We start from the raw sequence: 22,731 nt of genomic DNA on the forward strand, positions 1-22,731 counted from the left end.
AATTTCTCTGAACTCTTTGTTTCGTGGATACTTTGCTGTATGGCACCCCTCTCTTTCCATTGATCCACCCCTCGTTTTTCTCATTTCCCCCTTGGTTGCTTGCTAAAGAGACTGCATTCAACTGCCGTGTAACCTTATCTCATATGCCTCCTTGATTTGCCCCCTCCCCCTCTCCGCGATATGCTCGGAATGCACATGCTAAAACTTTTTCTTTCTCAGTGAAAACAGCCGCCATCATGTCTGCTGAAGCCCCCACCACCGCTCCCGTCACCGACAACGTTGTCGCCGCCACTCCTGAGGCCAATGACGCTCCAGTTGAGGCCACTTCCGAGGCCGCCGGTGATGCTGCCAACAACCAGCCCCACTCGGCTTCCCTCTACGTCGGCGAGCTTGACCCCTCCGTGACTGAGGCTATGCTCTATGAGCTTTTCTCTTCCATCGGTCAGGTTGCCTCTATCCGTGTCTGCCGTGATGCCGTCACCCGCCGCTCCCTGGGATACGCCTACGTCAACTACAACAACACCGCTGACGGTGAGCGTGCTCTCGAGGACCTGAACTACACTCTCATCAAGGGCAAGCCTTGCCGTATCATGTGGTCCCAGCGTGACCCTGCTCTGCGTAAGACTGGCCAGGGTAATGTGTTCATCAAGAACCTCGACAACGCCATTGACAACAAGGCTCTCCACGACACCTTCGCTGCCTTCGGTAACATTCTCAGCTGCAAGGTCGCCCAGGATGAGTTCGCCAACTCCAAGGGATACGGATTCGTCCACTACGAGACTGCCGAAGCTGCTAACAACGCCATTAAGCACGTTAACGGTATGTTGCTGAACGACAAGAAGGTCTTCGTCGGTCACCACATCTCCAAGAAGGACCGCCAGAGCAAGTTCGAGGAGATGAAGGCCAACTTCACCAACATCTACATCAAGAACATCGATCTCGAGATCACCGATGACGAGTTCCGCGTCATGTTCGAGGCCTTCGGTGAGATCACCTCCGCTACCCTCAGCCACGACCAAGATGGCAAGAGCCGTGGCTTCGGTTTCGTTAACTACGCCAACCACGAGAGCGCCGAGGCCGCCGTGGCTGAGATGAACGAGAAGGACGTCAAGACCCAGAAGCTTTACGTTGGCCGTGCCCAGAAGAAGCACGAGCGTGAGGAGGAGCTGCGCAAGCAGTACGAGGCTGCCCGCATGGAGAAGGCCTCCAAGTACCAGGGCGTCAACCTCTACGTCAAGAACTTGACCGACGATATTGATGATGAGAAGCTCCGTGATCTTTTCACTCCCTACGGTACCATCACCTCCGCTAAGGTTATGCGTGATGCCGCTGAGCGCTCCCCCCTCCCCGAGGGCGAGGAGAAGGAGGCCAAGGACTCCGAGGAGAAGGAGGTGAAGACTGAGGAGACCACCGAAGAGAAGGTTGAGGAGAAGACCGAGGAGAAGGCCGAGGAGAAGAAGACCGAGGAGACCACCGAGGAGGAATCCGAGGAGAAGAAGTCTGAGAAGAAGGCCTTCGGTAAGAGCAAGGGCTTCGGTTTCGTCTGCTTCAGCAGCCCCGATGAGGCCTCCAAGGCCGTCACCGAGATGAACCAGCGTATGGTCAACGCCAAGCCCCTCTACGTTGCTCTCGCTCAGCGCAAGGATGTCCGCCGCAGCCAGCTTGAGGCCAGCATCCAGGCTCGCAACACCATCCGTCAGCAGCAGGCCGCTGCCGCTGCCGGTATGCCCCAGCCTTTCATGCAGCCCGCCGTCTTCTACGGTGGTAACCAGCAGGGCTTCATGCCCCCCGGACAGCGTGGTGGTATGCCCTTCGCCCCCCAGGGCGGTATGCCCATGCCTAACATGCCCGCTGGACGTCCCCAGTACCCCGGTCCCTTCCCCCAGGGTGGCCGTGGCATGCCCCCCAACCAACAGCTTCCTCCCAACTTCCAGGGTATGCCCATGGGCATGCAGGCTCCTGGCGGTATTCCTAACGGCATGGGTTACCCTATGCCCCAGGCTTTCGGACGTGGCGGCGGTGGCCGTGGTGTTCCCGGTATGCCCATGAACATGCGTGGCGGCCCCGGTTTCGGCCGTGGTGGTCCTCAGATGGGTCGTGGTGGTGGTCGTGGTCAGCCCGCCCCTGGCGGTCAGCCCGCTGGTGGCGAGCCCGCCTCTGCCAACCAGGCTCTCCTCACTGCTCCCCCCGCTCAGCAGAAGCAGATGCTCGGCGAGGCTCTTTACCCCAAGATCCAGGCTCAGCAGCCCGAGCTTGCTGGCAAGATCACTGGTATGCTTCTTGAGATGGATAACGCTGAGCTGCTTGGCCTGTAAGTTGCACCGATTGATTTTTCTTATTTGTGACATGATTTGCTAACTTTCTTTCAGGCTCGATGATGAGGAGGCTCTCCGCGGCAAGGTCGATGAGGCCCTTAACGTCTATGATGAGTACATGAAGAACAAGGGTGACGGCGAGACCGAAGCCAAGCCCCAGGAAGCCGCCAAGGAGGCCCCTGTTGAGGAGAACAAGTCTTAATTGATGTGTTCTTTTGTCTTCTCGGAAATCTTGGACGCACGTTTTTGACGACTTTTCCTTTCTATCATTATTTGTTCCCATCTTTTACCCTTTCCCCCTACATCTCCCTCTGATCCTGATATCCCTCGGTTCGAAAAGTTTGTTCTTAGGCAGTCACCTTCCTGGTGTTTAGTGAATGCGGTATGACATTCGGATTTTTTTTCTTTTCCGGTTTCCCTAGTATGCGACCTATTTTCCATTTACCTTCCATTCGGACTGGGCTATATTGAATGTCTTCGGGCGATATTGGCACTGGTAAAAGTCTTTTTTCTTCTAGGCGCTGGGTGTGGTTCCTTTGAAAACTTTTCACCATCTTCGTTTCTATTTGTTTTATTTTTTTTCCAGCTGGGAGGGATTTGTGAAATTTTTTCCTTTTTTTACACCTCTCCCTTGCTATGTTCTCCAGGTTGTGGTTCACTCAATATGAGTGTCAGATAGATTTATGAATTCCTCACGGAAAAGAGTCCGGTGGTCCTTGTGTTTGCTCTCGGATTCGAGAGAGCAGCGCCAGACAATCAATGGGATGGCCGAGGCCTATTTTGCTTCATCAAGTTCCTTTCGTAGATGAGATATGTCTTTATTTCCTAAAACTCTTCAGTCTTTTGGCCACTATCGTCGGGACCCCAGGGCCGCCATCTCCGATGACTCAGCATGTCTTGATCACCACGGTGGATGGATGATTCCTGTGGAAACATCGAGATTTAAAGTGAACATCTCATTGACACAAGATGAGATATGCAAAATGGCGTCAGAATTTGTACCTGAGACATCTGAAATTGGTTCCTTGACGGCACACTCAAACGAGCACAGCCAGTTCGTCGGTAGCTCGAGTGGCGTCTATTTCATCAAGACAGTGAAACGTGCATTCAACGGTCTAGATGGGCCGGGTTCATCCGAGTCTAATTTCCCCACGGCAGAGGAAACACTCGTAGGCGCGGAAACCTCACCTCATGACAAGCGCCAGCGCACCTCATCCGTCAAAGACACTGCTTCGTCCTTGGAGGTCGAATCTCCCACAGAATGGACCTACGACCCATCATTGACGACATCTCTGGGAACTCTGCCACGCCCAGATATGGCCAAGGGCCTAATGATGATGTATTTCAAAGTATGGCACCCTCTATTCCCGTTCCTACATGGACCCACCTTCCTGCAGGCGATGGAGAAGGTCTACTCCAGCGGAAATCAAACTCAGCACACACAAGAACCCTGTATAGATCACCGGAGTACATGCTGGACAAGTATTTTTCAATGCGTCTTCAATCTAGGCAGTCTGCTAGCGCCAGACTTGGATCTACCGTCCGAATCGAAGATCCAATCGCCGAGCAGTTTCAACTCTTTGCTCGGGACTCTCTCCTCTCGACATGATATCGCCTCCTTGCAAGCGCTTCTAGCTATCCAAGTCTATCTCGTCGCGACCATGTCACTTCGACAAGCATCGACTGTCGGAGGCTGTATCTTACGCTCGATGCTTCATGCTGGTCTCCACCGGTGTCCATTTCGATACAAGCAACTCTCCACCCACGACCGACAACTACGGAAGCGGGTATTTTGGTGCGCTTATGCCATCGATAGATACCTGAGCCAGGCTTTGGGCTTGCCGCTTGGTATACAGGATTCTGATATTGATGTGTGTCTGCCTGCTGCCCGGGAAATGCATACCCTTCGGAGCCAGGCGACTGAATCTGCCAGTGGTAGCCCTGCGCCACAGCACAGTAATAATGATAACCACAGCAAGGAAAGTGTTCTTGCTAGCTACGTTGATTCAGGGACTCTGACAGGCCGGGCATTGGAGCTCTTCCATAAATCAATATTGGTTCGATCTGTTCGTCGCAGTTCGGTGTTGTTCCTCGTGACAGACGTGCATAAGTGGTGGAATGGCCTTCCCACCAATCTTCAAAGAAAGCCAGCGGTAGGATCTGTAATGGGAGACGCTGCGTTCGACTTTGCTCCTTTTTTCACTGTGCTGTATCAGCATCTCATTCTGATCATTCATCGGCCTTCGCTGTCGCTGGATCCGTCGACTGCGGAGTTCTGTTCTGGTCTGCAAACCTGCATCGGGGCTGCTCGTGCTATCCTTTCGGCGCTCAGGTTGCAGGTTGATAGCCAGCAGGCTTTGTTCTGGCCTGGTTTCTTGTCGGCTGCGTGGATGTCTGGATTGGTTTTGGCATTGGCTTGTCAACTGAACCAATATGTGTTGAAAAAGGGTCTTCAGTACGTTTCTTACTCTGGGACCTTTAATTGATTACTATGTACTAACTACCCGATAGGGAGATTGAAGAAGTTTCGGGATTCCTGCGTTTGATGTCTACTCAGTGGGAGACAGCCAAACACTGCCACATGTCTCTCTCAGTGCTGGTCGCGAAAATCCAACAGTCAGAAAGCGGTTCTCATCCAACAGCAAACTCCCAAGCATATGTGACGAGGGGCTCTGAAGGAAGTCCGACACTGGTGAAATCTTTAAATGCACGCGAGGAGAACAGACGGAGACTTAGTAGTGTGTCATACTTGCAAGAAGAGCCTGGGTTATCCGCAGAACCGTCCGACCTTGAGCAACGGAATAATACATGGGAAGAATCTATGCACAGGGGGCATGATCCCACGATGTTTCGTTCGGCGTCGATGCACCCGCCACAAATGAACGAGCAGGGAATCCTCTCCGATACACCCTCTTCACTGTATATGGATTTACAGGACATGGAGCCCGCACAGCTTGAGGGGATATCGAATTTCGACTTGAACATGGTCGATTTAATCGATGGTGCTAACTTCGACCCTCTGTTCGATTTAATCGGACAGCAATTTCCAAGCTTCTGAGACCATAATACTCACTACTGATTCAAACCGCAAAAGAATTTACAATCTAGCAACCAAGTCCATATTCATGATACCAAAAAGCCAAAACAAAATAATCATATTATTCACGCAGTGTGTATGGGTATTTCTCTCAAACGCTCTTGTATCATGGGTATCGTCCCCCACTGTATCAAATTCTCATGTATCGCATAGCTCGAGCCAAAACCCCTCCGTCACCATCAACACTGATCTTGCACCTGAGGCCTGAAAAGCAAAGCCCGATTAATCCGCACTCTCCCATTCCGAATCTCCTGGCAATAGTAGTCAGCCTGCAGCTCGGCCGCCGCGAGAATAGACGCCTTGTTGGAATGGTAATCTCCGGGCACCTTGATAGAGACGCACAGTGGGTGATCATGATGCTTGGCATGGACGGAGATGGAAGCGGTGCTGGTTCGGATGTAAGCTGCGACTGTGCGCATGAGAGTCTCGTCATCAGAGTGGGAGTCCCGTGGCTTGATGTAGACGTTCACCCAGTTGCTGACCTGGCGGGGATCGTACTCGGGTTCTGGGATTAGCTCCCCGTCGAAGTAGAACATGCTCTGCATCTTTCCGAGGTTGGAATTGGGGATGTTCTTGTCTTGGATGTGGGGTGTGCTGCCTACCTTGTTTTGTTTGGAGTGTCCTGATGTGGTTGGGAGGAAGGGGGAGATGGGAAGGAGTGAGGACAGAGGAAGGATGGTTCGAGTGCCGTTTGGAATCATATGGGCTCTGCTTTTATACTCTCTGCCTAGGAGCTTATTCTTTATAGTTGGGGGCCTAAACAAAGGAGTTATGATACAATGCTATTCTCAAGTCTTTCATCTATTCCAGGATGTCTTTGTGTTGTGTTTATTGGGTCTTTGGGAGATCCCCCAGTTTGAGATCTGCCTAGTTTATGACTCGAAAGAAATCTATGTATTCCGTCTGCCTACTCTATTATGACAATGGACCTTTCAGGTTGAGCTTGAAAATATAATATATGCACTTAGTTGGCTATTTTGACTAGCAGCACGGTATAACAGCGTGAGAGGTGATGATATCAAGACATACTGTCTTAAAATCTCAGACCCAAATGATCGAGGGCTACCGAGATTTATTGCTTTCATCTGACCGTAGGCAGTAATATCATATATGGAGGACTAGGCTGCTTAAACTAACTGAGCTTACACGGTTGACAATATAGGGAAAAAGCAAAGAGACTCCAATTCTCCAATTCTACCTAAGCAAGTCTAAGCAAGTCATGAGCTTCAAGCATTAAAGAATTCCATCCCAGAGACTGTAAGAGCAAAACACCACCAAAAGCCCATTTCCCCAAGAACCAAACCCTATCTCCGAAAAAGCAAAGACCGATTAATATGAACAGACCCCCTAGCAACCTGCGCTCTCAGATATTCCGCCGACAGCTCCGCAGCAACAAGAATCGACTCTTGATCATCATGTTCCCCGGGTACCTGGATCGAGATGCAAAGCGGGTAATCGTGGTGCATTGCATGACCAGTGATGCTGACGACTCGGGTGCGGATACAGGTGACGACTGTGCGCATTATGGTGAGATCATCGCATCCATAGTCGTGTGCGTTGAAGAATACGTTCACCCAGTTCGTTGTTCGAGGGTTTGGCTCTTGCATTAATCTTCCGTAATGGTAGAACATGCCTTGGATATTGTTAGTTGAGTTGGTGGGTTTATGACTGGAAGACTGACTATGTTTCTTGATTGGCCCTGTTCTTTTTAATGATAAATGAATAGTGAGGCGAGTAGATGGATTCGAGTGGCTTTGGCTTGGAGGCCTGTAGGAGCGCTTTCTGAGTGAGAGGCCCTGATATAGGGTGCTAAGCCTTTTTTAATGCTGGACAATAGTTGGACACTAAGACAAGAGCATACTGATATCGTTTCCATTCCGTTCATATGAGGAAAACAGGTGTCATTCTATAATGGCATTTTCAGGCTTCTTAGTTCTTGGGCTCCTGATCTGTTCCATCTTGTGCGAGATGGCTTTGACATTCTCTTTATGAATATTCATACAAATTTATTGTCAAGTGATCTTTCTAGAACTGTGCTTAAGAGTTTGTTGCTCGGAAACTGTCCTCTATACATTTTCTATTCTGATATTCAAGGGTCAACTGATCAGTTTATCCAAAGTGTTATTGTAGATGATATGAGACAAGAAGGAATATAAACAAAGAAAAGAAGGAAGGATAGAAGAAAAGAAGAAAGGCAATGAATTGTCTCAGACTCTCTTTCAACCCAACTTCTCAACCTCCAGACAAACCGCATCCACAACCCCTTGAGTGTCAGATGTCCCTCCAAGATCAGGAGTCAAAATACCGGCAGCACAAACCCGTTCGACACAACCCATCAGTTGAGCAGCAGCATCTTTCTCCCCAATCCAAACAAGCATCTCCGCCGCCGACCAAAAAGTAGCAACCGGATTCGCAACCCCCTTCCCAGTAATATCAAAAGCACTCCCATGAACCGGCTCAAAAAGCGACGGATTCTTCCGCGTAGGATCCAAATTACTAGAAGGCGCAACACCAATCGATCCAGCCAACGCCGCAGCAAGATCCGATAAAATATCCATATGCAAGTTCGTCCCGACAATAGTATCAACCGACTCGGGCTTCGCAACCATCCGAACAGTCATCGCATCAACAAGCATCTTATCCCATTTCACATCGGGGAAATCCTTCGCGACAATCGCCGCAACTTCATCCCACAACACCATCCCATTACGCATGGAGTTGCTCTTCGTGACAACGGTCAGGAGCTTGCGCGGCCGCGATCGAGCAGTCTCAAACGCGAATCGCATAATCCGCTCAATGCCCACACGCGTGAACACAGCTACTTCCGTTGCCACTTCCCATTGCTGTCCGACGTGAGACCGTCCGCCTTGTCCTGCGTACTCGCCTTCCGAATTTTCCCGTACGAGCATCCAGTCGATGCCGTCTGTTGCGGTGTTGAGGGGACATTTGGTTCCTGGGAAGGTACGGACTGGTCGGACGTTTGCGTATAGCTGGAGGGGGCCGCGTATGGCGAGAAGTAGGCCCCAGAGCGAGATGTGATCGGGTACATCTGGTTCTGTTAGCATTATTCTTAACCAGTCCGATAGCTGGTAGGATTCTATGCACTATAGACAACATACCGGGTGATCCAACGGAACCGAATAATACGGCATCGTACTTGCGTAGAGTGTCGAGACAATCTTCAGACACATATCGTCCGGTTTGCTTGTAGTAATCGGTTCCCCATGGGATATGTTTGAAGTCGATATTGAATGTGCCGAGGGTCTTTGCGAGTTTCTCGACGACCTGGATGGTAGCACTGACTACCTCGGGACCAATGCCATCGCCTGGGATAGAGGCAATGCGGTATGAATTCTTTGAACCCATATTCAGGAGATATGTGTGAAACTAGAGAAGATGTGATGAGTGTTTCCAGAAGATCAAATGCAGATAAATGTCCAGACTATAAATATGGCTGCGATCAATATGGTTGATAGTTCATCCTGCCATATAGTTTGACCGAATGGCCGCTATAGCGACAAACTGGATCTTCGGCAGAACTTTCAGGCGATGAGATTTGCCGTTCGCCACTACATCACGCTCTCAACACGTCTAGATCTACCACACAAACCAAATGTCATCGAAACCAAAAGAAAGACGACCAGCGCGTATAACAATCGCCTGCAACGTATGTCGCTCGAGGAAACAAAAATGCAGCGGCCTCAAACCCGTTTGCGAACAATGTCTCGAGAACAATCGACCGTGCAACTGGCCCGAACAGCTTCGAAGAGGACCAGAGAAAGGATATGCCGAAGCACTGGAGAATCGACTCAAGCTCACTGAGAGCATTCTTTTGAATTTGCTCCCACACGTCTCGGATGAGCAGCTTTCAGCTGCGATTCCGCGCCGAGAGATCCAAGATCACGGGACTGGCACGTATGTGCCATTCCCCAGACTTGAGAAGAGGGGGATTGAGAGTTGGTCGCAATTCCCTCTTGATACTTCTCACGGTATTCGGAAGTGGCAGCAAGCTTGTACTGAGCCTGAAAGTGTGGGGTTGGAGACACAGGGCTCTAAGAAAAGGCGTTTGCAGAATGAACGGTCTGATGGTTCGGTTCAAATTTCTACTACAATTGGAGAGATCGATGGAATTTTCAATGAAACATCGAACCGTCCGGTCGACTCGTCAGGTAATGCACGTGAAGAGAGGGCTCCGGTGGAGAGAATGAGTTCTTGGCAGGGAGCCCCTTCAGTCGAGTTTCAACGTCAGTTTCTCTGGTGAGAAAGCAGAAATAGGCTTCTTGATTCAAGTCCGTTCCATATCGTTTGAAATACCCCATTTTGCTCTATAGTCCTCGAGATCAGCTAATAAAGATGAATTCTTAATCGCAAGCAAATTTACGCCGTAGTCAACTAATCGGATATAATATCAGCTTTCTACTCCATACCGTCATCAAATTCTCATATGAGTCCTACAATGATTACATGAAGGTGTGGTATTTCTGCAAGCTATCTCATGCTCACTGCGCATGTCTCCTGAAAAATGGAGCTTCTATCCATTCCATCTCTTTCTCTTTCTCCATTATTGTCATACTCAGCCGGGTCGTATCGATCGGGCTGTTTGCATGACCGAGAATTCAACTCCACAGCAGGTCCGAGTTCTCTCCAACTCTTTTTTTACCGTCGACGCAGATTTCTCCACAGCTTCATTCTGGGATCCTCCTTCGCTCGGGTATCCTACTAGTGCAGAATCGTCACTGGTCTTTGCTTGCAGGATCTCCTCGCGCAATTCCCGCCTTTTGTAGATCTGTGGAATGTATTAAGTTCAACGTCAATGATTAAATGGTTGACTCTCGGGCGTTCACTGCCAATACCAACGCAGCCTTTTGAGCTGCTTATCATTTCGACGCCGATCCACGCGATTGACGTAGTATCATCTTCCATAGACACATTCGTCGAGGGAGTCGGGTCTCAAGAGGCGTAGGGAGATAGATCAACAGCCTGTCGCACGATGAATGTCATCGCACTAGCGACCTCAATTCAAATCCAAGTCAACTCTTTCTGATTCCGTTTTGTGATGGAGGAGTCGGCATACTTGTTCCCTAGCACGTGTCAAAGTAGAGCATTAGTGCCCGGGACTGTCCCCTAGTCCCATGCGCGCATCGTGATTCGAATTGCTGCACTAGCAACTTGCTTGCTGAGACCAGTCACCCCAACACGGGTGAGTTCCGCCTGATTCTTCTTCCCAGCCTCGGAGTTGGCCTTGTGAGCCTGAATATCGAGGACTGCTTCGACAAGTTTTCGTTGTGTGATCTTGTTCGTGAAGACTTTCCTTGGCGCCATTTTGTTGCGCCATTTTGTTGTATCTGACGAGATAAAGGGGACGTAGCATGCAGCAAATCGCCGAGATTCAAGGAGAGAAAGGGAGCCAGGTTGGGAGCCAAATTCCAGGCGATGATTGTCAGCACCAGTCCATTTCCATGTTGACCTTTTGGAGGCAGGTTGCCTCATCATACAGCTTCAGCATCCCACTTGCTTCAGGTCCAGTTGGTTCATATACCGGCAGCTGCAGGTGGCCTAGAAGTTTGCCTAGGCGTTATTATATCCCGAGATCACCAGAGGGAGCTTCCGAGAGTTGGTCATATGTACTGTTCTAACACATCAATGAGGCTGTTTGCTTTTGAAATGAGAGAAATGGTGGAAAGAAAGGCCTAGAGGGTGTAGAAGTGGGAATGTCAACCACCTGGTCTCAACGCAGCCCACAAACAGGGAGAAAAAAAGAAAAAGAAAGGAGGACCCAGAGGGCTCGGAACGAAAGATTATGGGTGGATGTCTCCATACAAATCACTTGATCAGCGTTTAAAACGAACGGCGACCATTTTCTGATTTAGATGGGGGGGGAGCGGGAGCTCCCCCGCCCCTATTGCTGCCTTGCGGCGTTTACCGCAAGGCCACACCTGGCCATAGGGGTACCAATTTGCATTTACCCTTTTAGATATATCATTCTTAGCTCTTTATCTACTCTTTAGATGAACTAAGATATGTCTATTTATAGTATCATTGCATGAGTCCAAGTGAGTGGTCTATAGTCTATAGTTATATAGAAATCAGGTAGTGATATTCTCCTTTGGCCAGACAAAAGAAACACTGCCTATACGTCCTCTCTAGAAGAAATGATACGGGGAAAAAAAAGAAAGAAAAAAAAAAGAAAGACCCGGATGGGTTGGAACGAAAGATTAGTGGTATGGATGTCTCCATATATCCACGTAGGTTGTTTTGAGTGATGGGAGCGCACAACGAACGGCGACATGGCTTAAGTTCAATTGGGGGGGAAGCTCCGCTCCCCCTTCACGCGCTTGCGTTTGCCGTAAGGCCACGGCCCCCCGTAGGGGCACTACCTTGAATTTACCCTTTTAGATATACTTGTCCCTTTATCTACCTCTTTGAAAAAAAAATGAGAGATGCTAGTATCACACGAAATTAAAAGTGTGATTGACTATCTATATAGGAATCAGTGACATGGCAAGTTTAGGCAGATCAAAGGAACACTGAATTGATACAATATAGGCCTGTAGACACCTTCTCTCAAGTCTTAAAGGAAATATGATATAGTAAAAACCTACACTTTTGAAAGGAAAAAAAAAATTAGCCCCACCAGGAGGGCTGGTGAAGCGAAGCTCCAGGGTCGAACGACGAGCATTTTTGCGTTCTACTTCGGGGGGCAGCACAAACTCCCCTTGCCTTGTCCTCGGTGTTAGGTGCGCCTGGCATTTCTCACCAGGCCACAGCCACCCACAGGAACACATATTTATATTTACTCTTTTGGATATAGGACTTATTTATCCCTTATCTACTCACATCGCTGGATGAAACTGATATTCTAGCACTTTCAAGCGAATTAGTATACAGTGGGTTTTGGAAGCAAGTGGTATGGTATTATATGGGAAGATAGGAGAAATTTGTATGATTCAGCTCTGGAAAAGAATCTAGACTATGACTGTTATAGAGATCACATTTAAGCCTGTTTGCATGTCTTAAAATATTGCAGTCTCACCTGCAACTCGTTGATATGATGCAGCTTGCAGCTCACCGCTTCTTCAGACGATGTTGTACACAGGTCTATAGTTACCTAGGGGAGTATGGATAGAGGATCAAATATTGGCTGGTATCAAGCAAATTTGGCATATGGTACATGTAAAAAGGGGACATATGAGAAAAAAAAGTACACAAGAAACAAGACAGGAACAATCTCTCTTATTGTTCTCTTTGATATCTACTCGGATGCTCTCAAGTCTTTCTAGATCTGACGGAGAGACACACACAAATAGGATGAAGATCTCTGATGCTTAAATGCATAAGCCAATTCTGGGACGGCGAACTTGCCAGGGTTCTCCAGGATTTATCTATTTTGTTACAGAGGAGCCTTGAACGAGTACATTAAATTGCATTGAACAGTTTGTCAATGGCAGTACAGTCGTATAGAACGCACATGCCACTGCCAGGCAGGGCTCATAATTTAGGTGCTTCAGCTTGTCTGTAACCAGCACCACTGAAGCTCCAGTCTTTCGAAGACTAACTTGAAGGTATGTGACAATGACATGTTGACACATTGTCAGTATCCCCAGGAATATTAAATTTTCATGTCATCGGCTGATGTCGATCTGCATGAACGCGCCCCACTGTATATGGACTGACACTGGCTAGTGTTGGTCCTTCAAGATTATTTGGATCCATAAGTGGGTCTCGGCCATTCCTCCGCCGCCAGTACGTATACTTTCGCTTGCCACTGCACTAGACAGAGTCTGGGACAAGGTGCTTGCAAACACGGAGCCGCAGCTTCGCCCAATACTCTGGGATATATCCCATGCGTTCGATGTTCCCGCAGACAGATTATCCTCCCCGCCGGAAGCTGTTATCGTGGTGTGGTCAAGATGGGGACGATTTTTTATATCATGTTGGAATGTGACTAAAGCGAGGTCAGTAAATGAGTAACTAGTTCTCACACTAGCTGGGTGGTGTAGCAAACCTATTTAAGAACCTCCAGACGGTCCTGCGCCCAGGTCTGGGGGTTTTTTATGCCCATTTGAAGCCTTTGAGTGGGAAGACCTCGGTGCTCATCGAATAGTGCGCAGTCCAAGGTCGGAAGCCTCCCAGACCTAACCCTCTGATAGTACCAGAAAAGTCGGCTTCTGTACTTCTTTATCGCTTGGTTGTATAAAGCTCATAGGGGCACGTGGTTATGAGGATCTCTTCTATCGCTTGTTGCTTCCTGATCGTTGAGATGGCCGAACTGGTGTTTTTGACCGTATGGGCTTCGTCGGCAACCAAAGTGCCTAAGATTCCTTTGTATTGTGTTGCTGATGTCTGAGATTCTTTGTCTCTCAGCCCATTGCCGTTGGAATCACATCTCGGGGGCTTGTAAGGAATAGGTTGTCCTGAGGAAAATATCGTTTTTGGCTCCGGGAAAGAGGCTAGACTGTAGATGGAGGTCAACTTCCTAACAGAAAGCAGTCTAAATGTGTTTGAATCTAATGGCTAGATGAAGGCTGTGGAGAATTAGGTGGAGAAGGTAAAGAGAGAAAGAACCCATTGAATGGAGCTAATCACTAGGAGAGAGAGAGGAAGGAGGATCAAGTGAGGAGCAAAGGCCCCGCCTGAGGCAGAAAGGAATTAATGCATGTGTAAACAAACGAAAAGACTACTAGAAAGACCACCAGAAACGTATGAAAAGGCCGCATCAGCGGCCGACTATTGTGGATATCTAATTAGACAGTGTTGGGAAGGTGCCTTGCACCTAAAGTCTAGCCTCTTTCCCCGAAAAAACAATCTTTTCACCAGTAGTCAAGCTCCTCTGCAAAGCAGAACCAATGACAACCGCCTTCACCGAGCTTGAAAGTGACACTGGCGGAGTCGTATTATCCAAGCAACAAGCAGTGAACTCATTAGCCTCTGTGAGGAAAGCCTCTCTAAAACGCTCATAATAATGCTTAGGAAGATCACGTCTGGCTCCCTGACGATCATGGATCTCAAGGTGATTCTTCTGGCCATGCATATTAACTCTGAGTGACCCCCTCTCGCAGATGATCTCGGTAGTATCTTCCTGTCCAGCAGCCATCATACGCGAGCAGAAAAGGGTAGCAATCTTGCCTTCGTCAAACTCGACCGTAGCTACCGCGTTATCACGGTCCTTGCTCGAATCTAATGCAGTGTGGACAGCAACGACTCCAACGGCTTGCAGACTTTTGATATTGGTGTTCTCACCAAGGAACCACAGCATCAGGTCAATGTCGTGGATGGAGCAGTCGAGGAAAATTCCACCGCTCGTCTTGGCGTAATTAACGAATGTCCCAGTGGTGTCGAGCATATCTGCGGTCTGGGATCTGAAGACCACTGGTCGGCCGTGTTGGCCTGAGACCATTCTCGCATAGGCTTCGCGGTAGGAAGCATCAAAGCGGCGCGAGAAACCGCACATGACTTTCTGGTTGGGGTTTGTTTTGAGAGATGTATTGTAGGCATCGAGAACAGATTGAGCCTTTTGTAATTAGTATGCGTCTCTATATTTGCTCTCATATAGAAAGACCTACAATCTTGATGTCAAGAGACAAAGGCTTCTCACACATGACGTGTAAGCCCTTCTTGATAGCAGCAATGGTATGATCCGCGTGAACTGCAGTAATACCGGCAACAACTACAGCATCCAAGTTTTCTTTCTCGAGCATTTCATAATAGTCTTTGTAAATCTTTGCTCCTGTAAGGTTTTCTGCGGCCCACTTGTGCTCCTTGGGATCGGGGGAGCTTGCTGCTACCACTTCGGCACGAGGAGTAAAGACATGGTAGTTCAAGGCGTGTCGCTGGCCTGCTATATGTCAATTGAAGTCCTTCCGGAAACCAGACATGGGAATAATGCTTACCCATTCGGCCAAGACCGGCGATACCGACGCGCAACTTCGGGGCTGACATCTTGAGATAAAAGGATGTTTTATTAATGAAGTTGTAACAGTTGAATAATTTGAAAAATGCTTTCTAGGAGTAATTGCTTCAGCACTGGCTCAGCCGGGTTTATATACACAATCATTGTTCGAAGTGGATACAATACTTGGCCGGGAAAGGGAATCCGAGTGGAATTGTGACTTGCTAAGTGATACTACTAGTGCAATTGCAAGAAGTACGGTCAAAATATCTTGTTACTGAACCTACTTTGTTACGCTAGCCGCACATCCTTCCAAGCTTCAATGCACATGAGAAAGGTCAATGTCAAAGTAGGTATATGCCTCCTGAAGCAAAGAAACTCTAGATTTTATTTGTCATAGGCAAATTAGCTCTAAGTAATTGAAGATTACCAATTGCGCTCTTCAAATAATACGGGATACTCTTGGGGGTTCACAGACAAAAGCGCTGTGCCCTGGGAATGAACTAGATGAACCCCCACGAAGTCTAAAAATAACCTTGGGAACACATTGGATTCGATTGAATACTCCTCATCTATATAACATGTAGAGAAACCCCAAAATCAAGTCGCAATCTCGCAGTGCTCAGCGTCCAGATTTTCCTTCTCGGTGTGTGCCAAATCGGAAATAACCTCCGTACGGGCTATCATGGTTGCCTCCGTCCAGCTAATTGCATTCCCAGCCTCATGTTTGATTTCAAAGAGTCTATCAATCTGCTCGAGAGACAAGTTCGCAGTCTCAACATAGAAGTACCAGATAATTGGCAGGAAACAGAAGTTGAATATAGCAAAAAGCATATAATACTTCCACTGGATGTTTGCGATGGCTGTTGGGGTAGCAACAACGATAACATAAACGAACAACCAATTCGTAGTAGTTGCAAATGAAGTGCCAATATTGCGCATTTGCTGCGAGTTGATCTCCGCCGGATAGATATACGGTATCGACAGGAGCGACGTCCCGTAGAAGATGTAGTAGACGAAGATGAAGACCACGGCTAGGACAGACATACCCTTGTTATCGGGTCCACCATACCGCAGTCCAACGGCAACAAGTGCAAAACAGACGCTGCTTCCACCGGCGCCGAAGAGCATCAGTCTCTTTCGGCCAATGCGATCAATGAGTAGAGCTGCAACACAGCCCCAAAGCATCAGTGACATGGCGTCAACGGCCGACAAGATTAGCGCCATTCTGTTGTCCAATCCAACGGACCGGGTCAGGACTACTGGCAGATAGTATGCAATAACGTTGGTTCCACCAACTTGTTGAAAGAAGGCAGTACCAGCTCCAAGAAGAATTCTGCGTAATGTCTGCTGCTTGTTGTTACGCTTGAATATTGCTTGTAAAGGATTCGATTGTTGGACCTCGGATTCGTGGTTCACAGAGATTTCCAGAGTTTGTATCTCATCCACCACTTCAGGGTCATCGACTGGCTTTGCAAGGAGCCGTGCTAGGATTTGACGGGCTTCATTGGCACGGTGTTTCATGATAAGCCAACGCGGTGACTCTGGGGCGACAAGAACGAAGGCAATGGTGACGAGCGCGAAGAAACATTGGAAGCCAAGGGGGAAGCGCCAACTCACTGGAGAGTGAGGGATGAAAGTGAAGCCATAGTTCATCCACTACCGAAAATCAGTATTGCGCTTGTATTGTATGTGGAGTAACTTCTTACGTTTGTGATGACGATTCCGAAAATATTCGTTACCAATTGGGCAACGATGAGTTTTCCACGATGCTCTGCACGTGCAGTTTCCGATTGCCAGATAGGAATTGCGATTGTGTTCATTCCATTTCCGACGCCAGCGACAACACGACCGACAATCATCTGCGTGAGGGAATAAGATGCGGTTTGGAGAATAGCGCCGACGATCAGGATACAACACCCGATCAAAATTGTTCGTCTTCGACCGAGCTTGTCTCCAGTAAACATCGTCAACAGAGTGCCTATTATGCAGCCAATGTCATAAGTCGCCACAATTTGACCTTGAATGGTCGCACTTGGATTTCCAAATGTATTGAGGAACGGCTCATTGTCCAGAAGCCCACCAAAAACTCCCTGATCATAGCCAAAGAGGAGGAATCCAGCACCACATGCTGCAGTTATTCTATATTGAAGCCATTTTCCTTGTGAATTTTGGTATAACATGATAAGTAGGTTCTTTGCAAAGTACCTAAGAGATGTGATATTAGCACGGGCCACTCGTGTGTGGTTTATATCGGTATTTATATTCTCTTTTCTTTGATAGGACGCATTAATATCAAAACCTGGGGTGTTGCAGAAAGCGTGGGGTATGCATCGATGTACCCCCACCGGGTTCTGATTCCCGATAGGGGTGATCTATTCCGGATTAGGTTAGATCCACTACGGCTATACCAGCGATTGGTCCCCCAAGGAACGCCTGGAAAGGAAATTAGGACGACATCTCCAGCTCCTTTAGGGCTATCATACATGTAAGGTTGAAGCCCCATAGACGCATATTGATAGTGGGTATAGTTCGGATTAAACATTTCTCCATATTACCCCGCACTGTGGGATCTTTCAAGCCTCTTTCGCTAAGGAACTTGCATACACAGTCTCATGGCATCCTAGAACTATGTCAAAGCCTAGTGTCCCCCAAAAGAGGAAGCACCATGCCTCCATGGCATGCGTATCATGTCGGGAAAGTAAAGTCAAGGTGACCATCAATTAGCCCAGTGGGAAATACAAGCTAATCCCAGCAGTGTGATGGTGGTAAGCCTAAATGCTCCAGCTGCATGAACAAGCACCGCGAATGTCGATACCAGGCCGTAGACAAGAGAAAGTAAGTAACCCATCAAGGTCATTCCATAAAAAGAGGCTCTTGGTTAGACCATAGCACTGACTATGTGAAGACTCCCACTCCGTGTTGCCATAGAGCTTCTATCAAGCCGAGTCGACCAGCTCTGTCTCTTCATTCGCCAAAATGGATTGGAGGCCCCGCCTATGCCACAAGAAAGGGACACAGCTTTGGCTAAAGTTCTTGAGGTCCTTGGCTTGGCTGAAGTTCATTCAGCTGCAGGAGGAAATGAGGCAAACAGCAAATCCCCCAATCCCAATTCCGCATCCGCAGTCGATGATCTGCTTTCTGATGCTCCAAATTCTTTGCCATTTTCCGCTCCTGAAATAACAAATGATTCGAATAGCAATTGGGCTCAGGCATCTCCAGACAACACATCGCAAAATTCTCAGTCGGGTCTCACAATGCTGTCGGACCCACATTCCGTATCGATACTACCCATGATCGATACCGAAAATCTAGATATCCCAATTACAGAGCAGTATCAGCGGACGGATGAACACTCGGATACTTCATTGGTCAACTGGGACTGGACCTTGGACTTTGGAACATACATTACGCCATCGTCCCCAGACATCCAAAGCACAGAGCCACTACAGCCGCCAGCGGAGCAATCGGAGAGGCTACCTGAACCCTTTGAGCCTGCCGTCATTCAAACCCCACCCAGCCTCGACAGTGATACTAGGAGCACTGAAGAAATCGAAGATCTCATCGATGAGCTTTCGGATCGGATGGGCACATTGCGCTTTGGCCCTGGAGGGAAAGCTCGTTTCTATGGCCCAACTTCCACCTTCAACCTTGCCGATGCCCCAATATCTATCAACACTCAGACACAACGTGCGGTTGATTATCTCGACGACACAGACTGGGACAGACAAGTACCATTATCTCTCGAGGAGCATCTTCTTACTCTTTATTTTACCTGGCAAGATCCATCATTTCACGTAGTCGACCGAGAATTGTTCGAGAAAGGAAAGACCGGCTGGTATGGGAAAGAAGATACCCCGTTCTATTCTGAGGCACTATGCTATGCAATGTGAGTCGACTTCAATTTGGCGAATCGACACATGAAATAACATTTGCAAACAGGTGCTCTCTGGGCGCTGCTTTTGAAACTCGTTACCATCCATCCTTTGTGACGTTCCCAAAGTCTCTCGGTGAATTCTTCGGGGACCGTGCAAAAGAGCTCCTTGAAATTGAACTCGACTCTCCATGCGTGGCAACAGTCCAAGCACTTGTAATCTTAAGCAGCCACGAAATTGGTGTGGGCTCAGATACACGCGGATGGCTCTACAGTGGTAAGTTCTGTCGAAAGTTCCGGGTTTCCTTAGCTTACAATTCTAGGGATGGCCCTTCGACTTGCTTTTGATCTTGCCTTACATATCGACCTCTCTCCATATGTTGCTCGTGGGTCTGTTACCGCTGCCGATGCCGAGCTGCGTCAAACTGTCTTTTGGGCTGCGTATATGGTTGATCAGTGAGTGCCCGCATTGTTTTTATGTGCAATCAAGATATCTCTAATCTGTTGAAATTCCAGTCTTGTCGGCTTCTATCTTGGTAGACCCTTTTATACCAATATGGAGGATGTTACAGTCAAAAAGCCCAACAATGACGTCGATTATCGAGAACCTTGCAAATGGACGCCCTACGCATCTCCTATTCCGTTTGATGATAACTCGGAATTATTTGACTGCATAGGCGCTGTCAGTCAACAGGAAGTCTCACTATGTGAGCTGATGGCACCCTGTGGCTACTTCCTGTAAGTTTCCGTTCTCGTTTGTTGTTGTCTCTCCTCGGCCCCAATGAGTTGCTTCGGCTAACCATCACGCCCAAAAAGTTATGGAACATCAGGGATTCCAAGAGCTTTGCTCCAACAGCTCAATGCAAATAATGTTGCCAAGCTTCTCAATTGGAAAGCTCAGTTGCCCTCATTTTTACAAATCAACCTCAACGATCATACTTCTCCATATCTTCCGCATGTGTTGCTACTTCAGTGAGTTGCTATGACACTTTCCTTCAAAATTCCCATAGAGTACGTCTGCTAATTCATCCATAGCATGCAATATTACCAGAATCTCATCTACACTCATCGACCCTGGATGTCAAAAGGCTACCTGCAACCACAACCCCCGAAAGGACCCGGCTCCACCCACGCTCGAGAGATGTGCATTAATTCCGCCATCTCCATTGCCAAAATCCTTGTATTATATGAGACCAGATATACCCTCCGCCGCATAAACATCAAAGCAGTCTCAATTACATCTTCTGCCGTGCTGCTCCTTCTCTTCGCCGCCGTCTCCCAGTACCAAACCAAAGAAGAAGAGAATATTATCGCTCATCTGAGTACCTGCTTCAGAGCCCTCGATGAGTTCTCTCTATCCTGGCAGAGTGCCAATCGCGCCAAAGACCTCCTGGTAAGACTACAGCACAAATGGGAGGTTCGTACCCGCGCTACCAAGCCGGACCGCGGACCGGATGGGGCTGGGTACCCCCCAAGAAAGAGATCACGAACGCTTAATGGATCTGACTCGATCATCCCGAATGAGGGAAGACTTCAAAACGAGCCCGAGACGCGTGATTCCCAACTGGAGTCTGGGTTGGGCTGGATGCTCATGCTCAGCGGTCAGCTTCCATCGGATGGGGACGAGGATCTCTATTCTTTCGTTGCAAATACAAGTATTCCAGAGTCTGAATATGAGACTATATAGGCAGGGCGATCTTATATCTATTTCAAATAGAATGCCAAATCTGCACCATCTTCCCTCTCCCACTCTAGTTCTCCATTTCCAAGATACGAGAATGGATCCGAGGTGTTGTTGTGTCTGATATCAAAGTCTTCACCCCGAACATCCTCAATAGCCTCTGTTATCAAGTCAGCATATCTATTATCGTGAGACTTTTTACCATTACAATTGCCAAACTTGCCTTTATAATGCAATACACTACCTGGGTACATCGCCGTGACAGCTTCTCCGTTGTTATACCAAGCATGACAACCCTTACTCCAAACAGTTCGTCTTAGACCCGCTTGGGCACGGCGGTTGTAATTTCTCACAGCGGAATCGTTTACTGCAATGGACCTGTTCAGATGTCAGTTGACGTCCATGTATAATCTCATCTGATAAAATACTCACTTTATATCCTCCCGAGCCATCTTCTTCACCCATTTCAGCATGTAATCAGCAGTCCAACCGACCATCTGTGGCACGCTGCCATGACCAATGGGACAGTTGGGTCCATTGAATATGAAGTAGTTAGGCACTCCACCTGCGCAAATAGAGAAGTATGCCTCGGGTACCTTCTTCCACTGCACATCAAGTCGTCGACCATCTCGAGCAACCAGCTCCCACCCGGGAATAAAGGTGGTGTCAAAGCCAGTCGCACAAACAATCAAGTCAAACTCCTCTTCACCCGCTGCTGTGCGAATGCCGGTCTTGGTGATCTCCTCGATGCCTTCAAAGCACCATTCGGCATTTGATTGCTGCATCGATTCGAGATATCCATCACCAGGACTTAGTCTGCGACATCCGATTTCGTATTTCGGGATAAGTTTATCAATCAGATGGGGATTCTGACTGAGACGTTGGCGCATAAGACCCGAAATCGCATCAAATAGCCCTTGATTGAGCTCAGAGCCGGATAACATCAATCGGTAGACGGTGTTGACACTTTTAATAATTAGTCCGATTCAAATCAAAAAGAAGCATTGAGCAACCCACGAGCAGTCAATTTTTTTCCTGTACTCCAGGAAAGCTTTTGGGTCATCTCGGAACATCGCCTTCTCTTCCTCGGTATATTCAAAGTTTGTTCCCATTCCATCCTTCGTAACGTCCGGACAGAGATTGACGGACACCCAGGTCGGTTGACGAATGTAATTGACAATTTTTGCGGCCTTGGGCTGGAGCGCAGGCACAACTTGAAGAGCAGATGAGCCATTTCCAATGACTGCGATCTTCTTATCAGTCCAGTCGTAGGTTTTATCCCAACCAGCCGTGTGCACAAGCTTGCCAGCGAACTGCTCCAAACCAGCGATGTTCGGCATCTTCCACTGATTGAGAATACCGGAACCATCGATGAGAATGTCCGCTTCATCTTGGATAGTCTTGTCATTTTGCTTGAGCTCGAGCGCCCACTTGCCTCGCTCCTCGTTCCAAACAGACTTGACGAGCTTGGTGTCAAACACGATCGGATCTTTCAATTCATACTTATCTACCGTGTCAACAATGTATTGCTCAATCTCAGCACCTCCGGCATAACATTTAGACCAATTTGGGTTCGGCTCGAATGGAAAGACATAGCTGTGGGCAGGAACATCGCATCCGACACCGGGGTAGACATTCTCGAGCCATGCGCCTCCAACTTCGGAGTTCTTTTCGTAGATCGTAAAATCTACGAACTCAAACGGCTGCTCGTGTTTCAGTTTATGAGAGAGGATCAAGCCAGAGAGTCCCGCCCCTATGCAGACAACTCGAAGCTTACGCTCTTTGAATGCATATTGACCGGGGTCTACATTGATCGTCTCATTGTAAAGGGATTCGTTGGATGGCATGGTCGCTTTCGCTCAATAGTTGAAGGTT

General features: G+C 48.2%; 11 protein-coding genes across 11 annotated transcripts; 5 read left to right on the top strand and 6 right to left on the bottom strand.

Moving 5' to 3' along the window:
* Positions 1-236: 236 nt before the first annotated feature.
* pab1 (polyadenylate-binding protein) lies at positions 237-2,517 on the top strand (the record flags this gene model as incomplete). The annotated part of the gene is made up of 2 exons (XM_056723854.1): positions 237-2,311; positions 2,370-2,517. The coding sequence occupies 2 exons, from the start codon at positions 237-239 to the stop codon at positions 2,515-2,517; spliced, it is 2,223 nt and encodes a 740-aa protein (XP_056580104.1).
* A 781-nt stretch (positions 2,518-3,298) lies between these two features.
* N7517_006125 (transcription factor domain-containing protein) lies at positions 3,299-5,373 on the top strand (the record flags this gene model as incomplete). The annotated part of the gene is made up of 2 exons (XM_056723855.1): positions 3,299-4,770; positions 4,827-5,373. 2 exons carry the CDS (start codon positions 3,299-3,301, stop codon positions 5,371-5,373), a joined length of 2,019 nt encoding a protein of 672 aa, XP_056580105.1.
* A 218-nt stretch (positions 5,374-5,591) lies between these two features.
* On the bottom strand, positions 5,592-6,113 carry N7517_006126 (uncharacterized protein; the record flags this gene model as incomplete). Its single annotated transcript, XM_056723856.1, has 1 exon — positions 5,592-6,113. One exon carries the CDS (start codon positions 6,111-6,113, stop codon positions 5,592-5,594), a length of 522 nt encoding a protein of 173 aa, XP_056580106.1.
* A 633-nt stretch (positions 6,114-6,746) lies between these two features.
* On the top strand, positions 6,747-7,022 carry N7517_006127 (uncharacterized protein; the record flags this gene model as incomplete). Its single annotated transcript, XM_056723857.1, has 1 exon — positions 6,747-7,022. One exon carries the CDS (start codon positions 6,747-6,749, stop codon positions 7,020-7,022), a length of 276 nt encoding a protein of 91 aa, XP_056580107.1.
* A 609-nt stretch (positions 7,023-7,631) lies between these two features.
* On the bottom strand, positions 7,632-8,778 carry N7517_006128 (uncharacterized protein; the record flags this gene model as incomplete). Its single annotated transcript, XM_056723858.1, has 2 exons — positions 7,632-8,461; positions 8,532-8,778. 2 exons carry the CDS (start codon positions 8,776-8,778, stop codon positions 7,632-7,634), a joined length of 1,077 nt encoding a protein of 358 aa, XP_056580108.1.
* Positions 8,779-9,025: 247 nt separating this feature from the next.
* Positions 9,026-9,760, top strand: N7517_006129 (Zn(II)2Cys6 transcription factor domain-containing protein; the record flags this gene model as incomplete). The annotated part of the gene is made up of 2 exons (XM_056723859.1): positions 9,026-9,656; positions 9,744-9,760. 2 exons carry the CDS (start codon positions 9,026-9,028, stop codon positions 9,758-9,760), a joined length of 648 nt encoding a protein of 215 aa, XP_056580109.1.
* A 776-nt stretch (positions 9,761-10,536) lies between these two features.
* Positions 10,537-10,734, bottom strand: N7517_006130 (uncharacterized protein; the record flags this gene model as incomplete). Its single annotated transcript, XM_056723860.1, has 1 exon — positions 10,537-10,734. One exon carries the CDS (start codon positions 10,732-10,734, stop codon positions 10,537-10,539), a length of 198 nt encoding a protein of 65 aa, XP_056580110.1.
* Positions 10,735-14,185: 3,451 nt separating this feature from the next.
* Positions 14,186-15,351, bottom strand: N7517_006131 (uncharacterized protein; the record flags this gene model as incomplete). Its single annotated transcript, XM_056723861.1, has 3 exons — positions 14,186-14,923; positions 14,976-15,247; positions 15,303-15,351. 3 exons carry the CDS (start codon positions 15,349-15,351, stop codon positions 14,186-14,188), a joined length of 1,059 nt encoding a protein of 352 aa, XP_056580111.1.
* A 550-nt stretch (positions 15,352-15,901) lies between these two features.
* N7517_006132 (sugar porter family MFS transporter) lies at positions 15,902-17,484 on the bottom strand (the record flags this gene model as incomplete). Its single annotated transcript, XM_056723862.1, has 2 exons — positions 15,902-16,960; positions 17,011-17,484. The coding sequence occupies 2 exons, from the start codon at positions 17,482-17,484 to the stop codon at positions 15,902-15,904; spliced, it is 1,533 nt and encodes a 510-aa protein (XP_056580112.1).
* Positions 17,485-17,969: 485 nt separating this feature from the next.
* N7517_006133 (uncharacterized protein) lies at positions 17,970-20,862 on the top strand (the record flags this gene model as incomplete). The annotated part of the gene is made up of 8 exons (XM_056723863.1): positions 17,970-18,002; positions 18,060-18,139; positions 18,210-19,190; positions 19,244-19,452; positions 19,499-19,631; positions 19,692-19,913; positions 19,992-20,147; positions 20,211-20,862. The coding sequence occupies 8 exons, from the start codon at positions 17,970-17,972 to the stop codon at positions 20,860-20,862; spliced, it is 2,466 nt and encodes an 821-aa protein (XP_056580113.1).
* A 17-nt stretch (positions 20,863-20,879) lies between these two features.
* N7517_006134 (flavin-containing monooxygenase) lies at positions 20,880-22,703 on the bottom strand (the record flags this gene model as incomplete). The annotated part of the gene is made up of 4 exons (XM_056723864.1): positions 20,880-21,016; positions 21,101-21,234; positions 21,289-21,822; positions 21,874-22,703. The coding sequence occupies 4 exons, from the start codon at positions 22,701-22,703 to the stop codon at positions 20,880-20,882; spliced, it is 1,635 nt and encodes a 544-aa protein (XP_056580114.1).
* Between the last annotated feature and the right edge of the window lie 28 nt (positions 22,704-22,731).

Source organism: Penicillium concentricum (assembly GCF_028827145.1).
Source record: "Penicillium concentricum strain IBT 3081 chromosome Unknown utg000002l_segment0_segment0, whole genome shotgun sequence".
In the NCBI taxonomy this organism is placed as follows: domain Eukaryota; kingdom Fungi; phylum Ascomycota; class Eurotiomycetes; order Eurotiales; family Aspergillaceae; genus Penicillium; species Penicillium concentricum.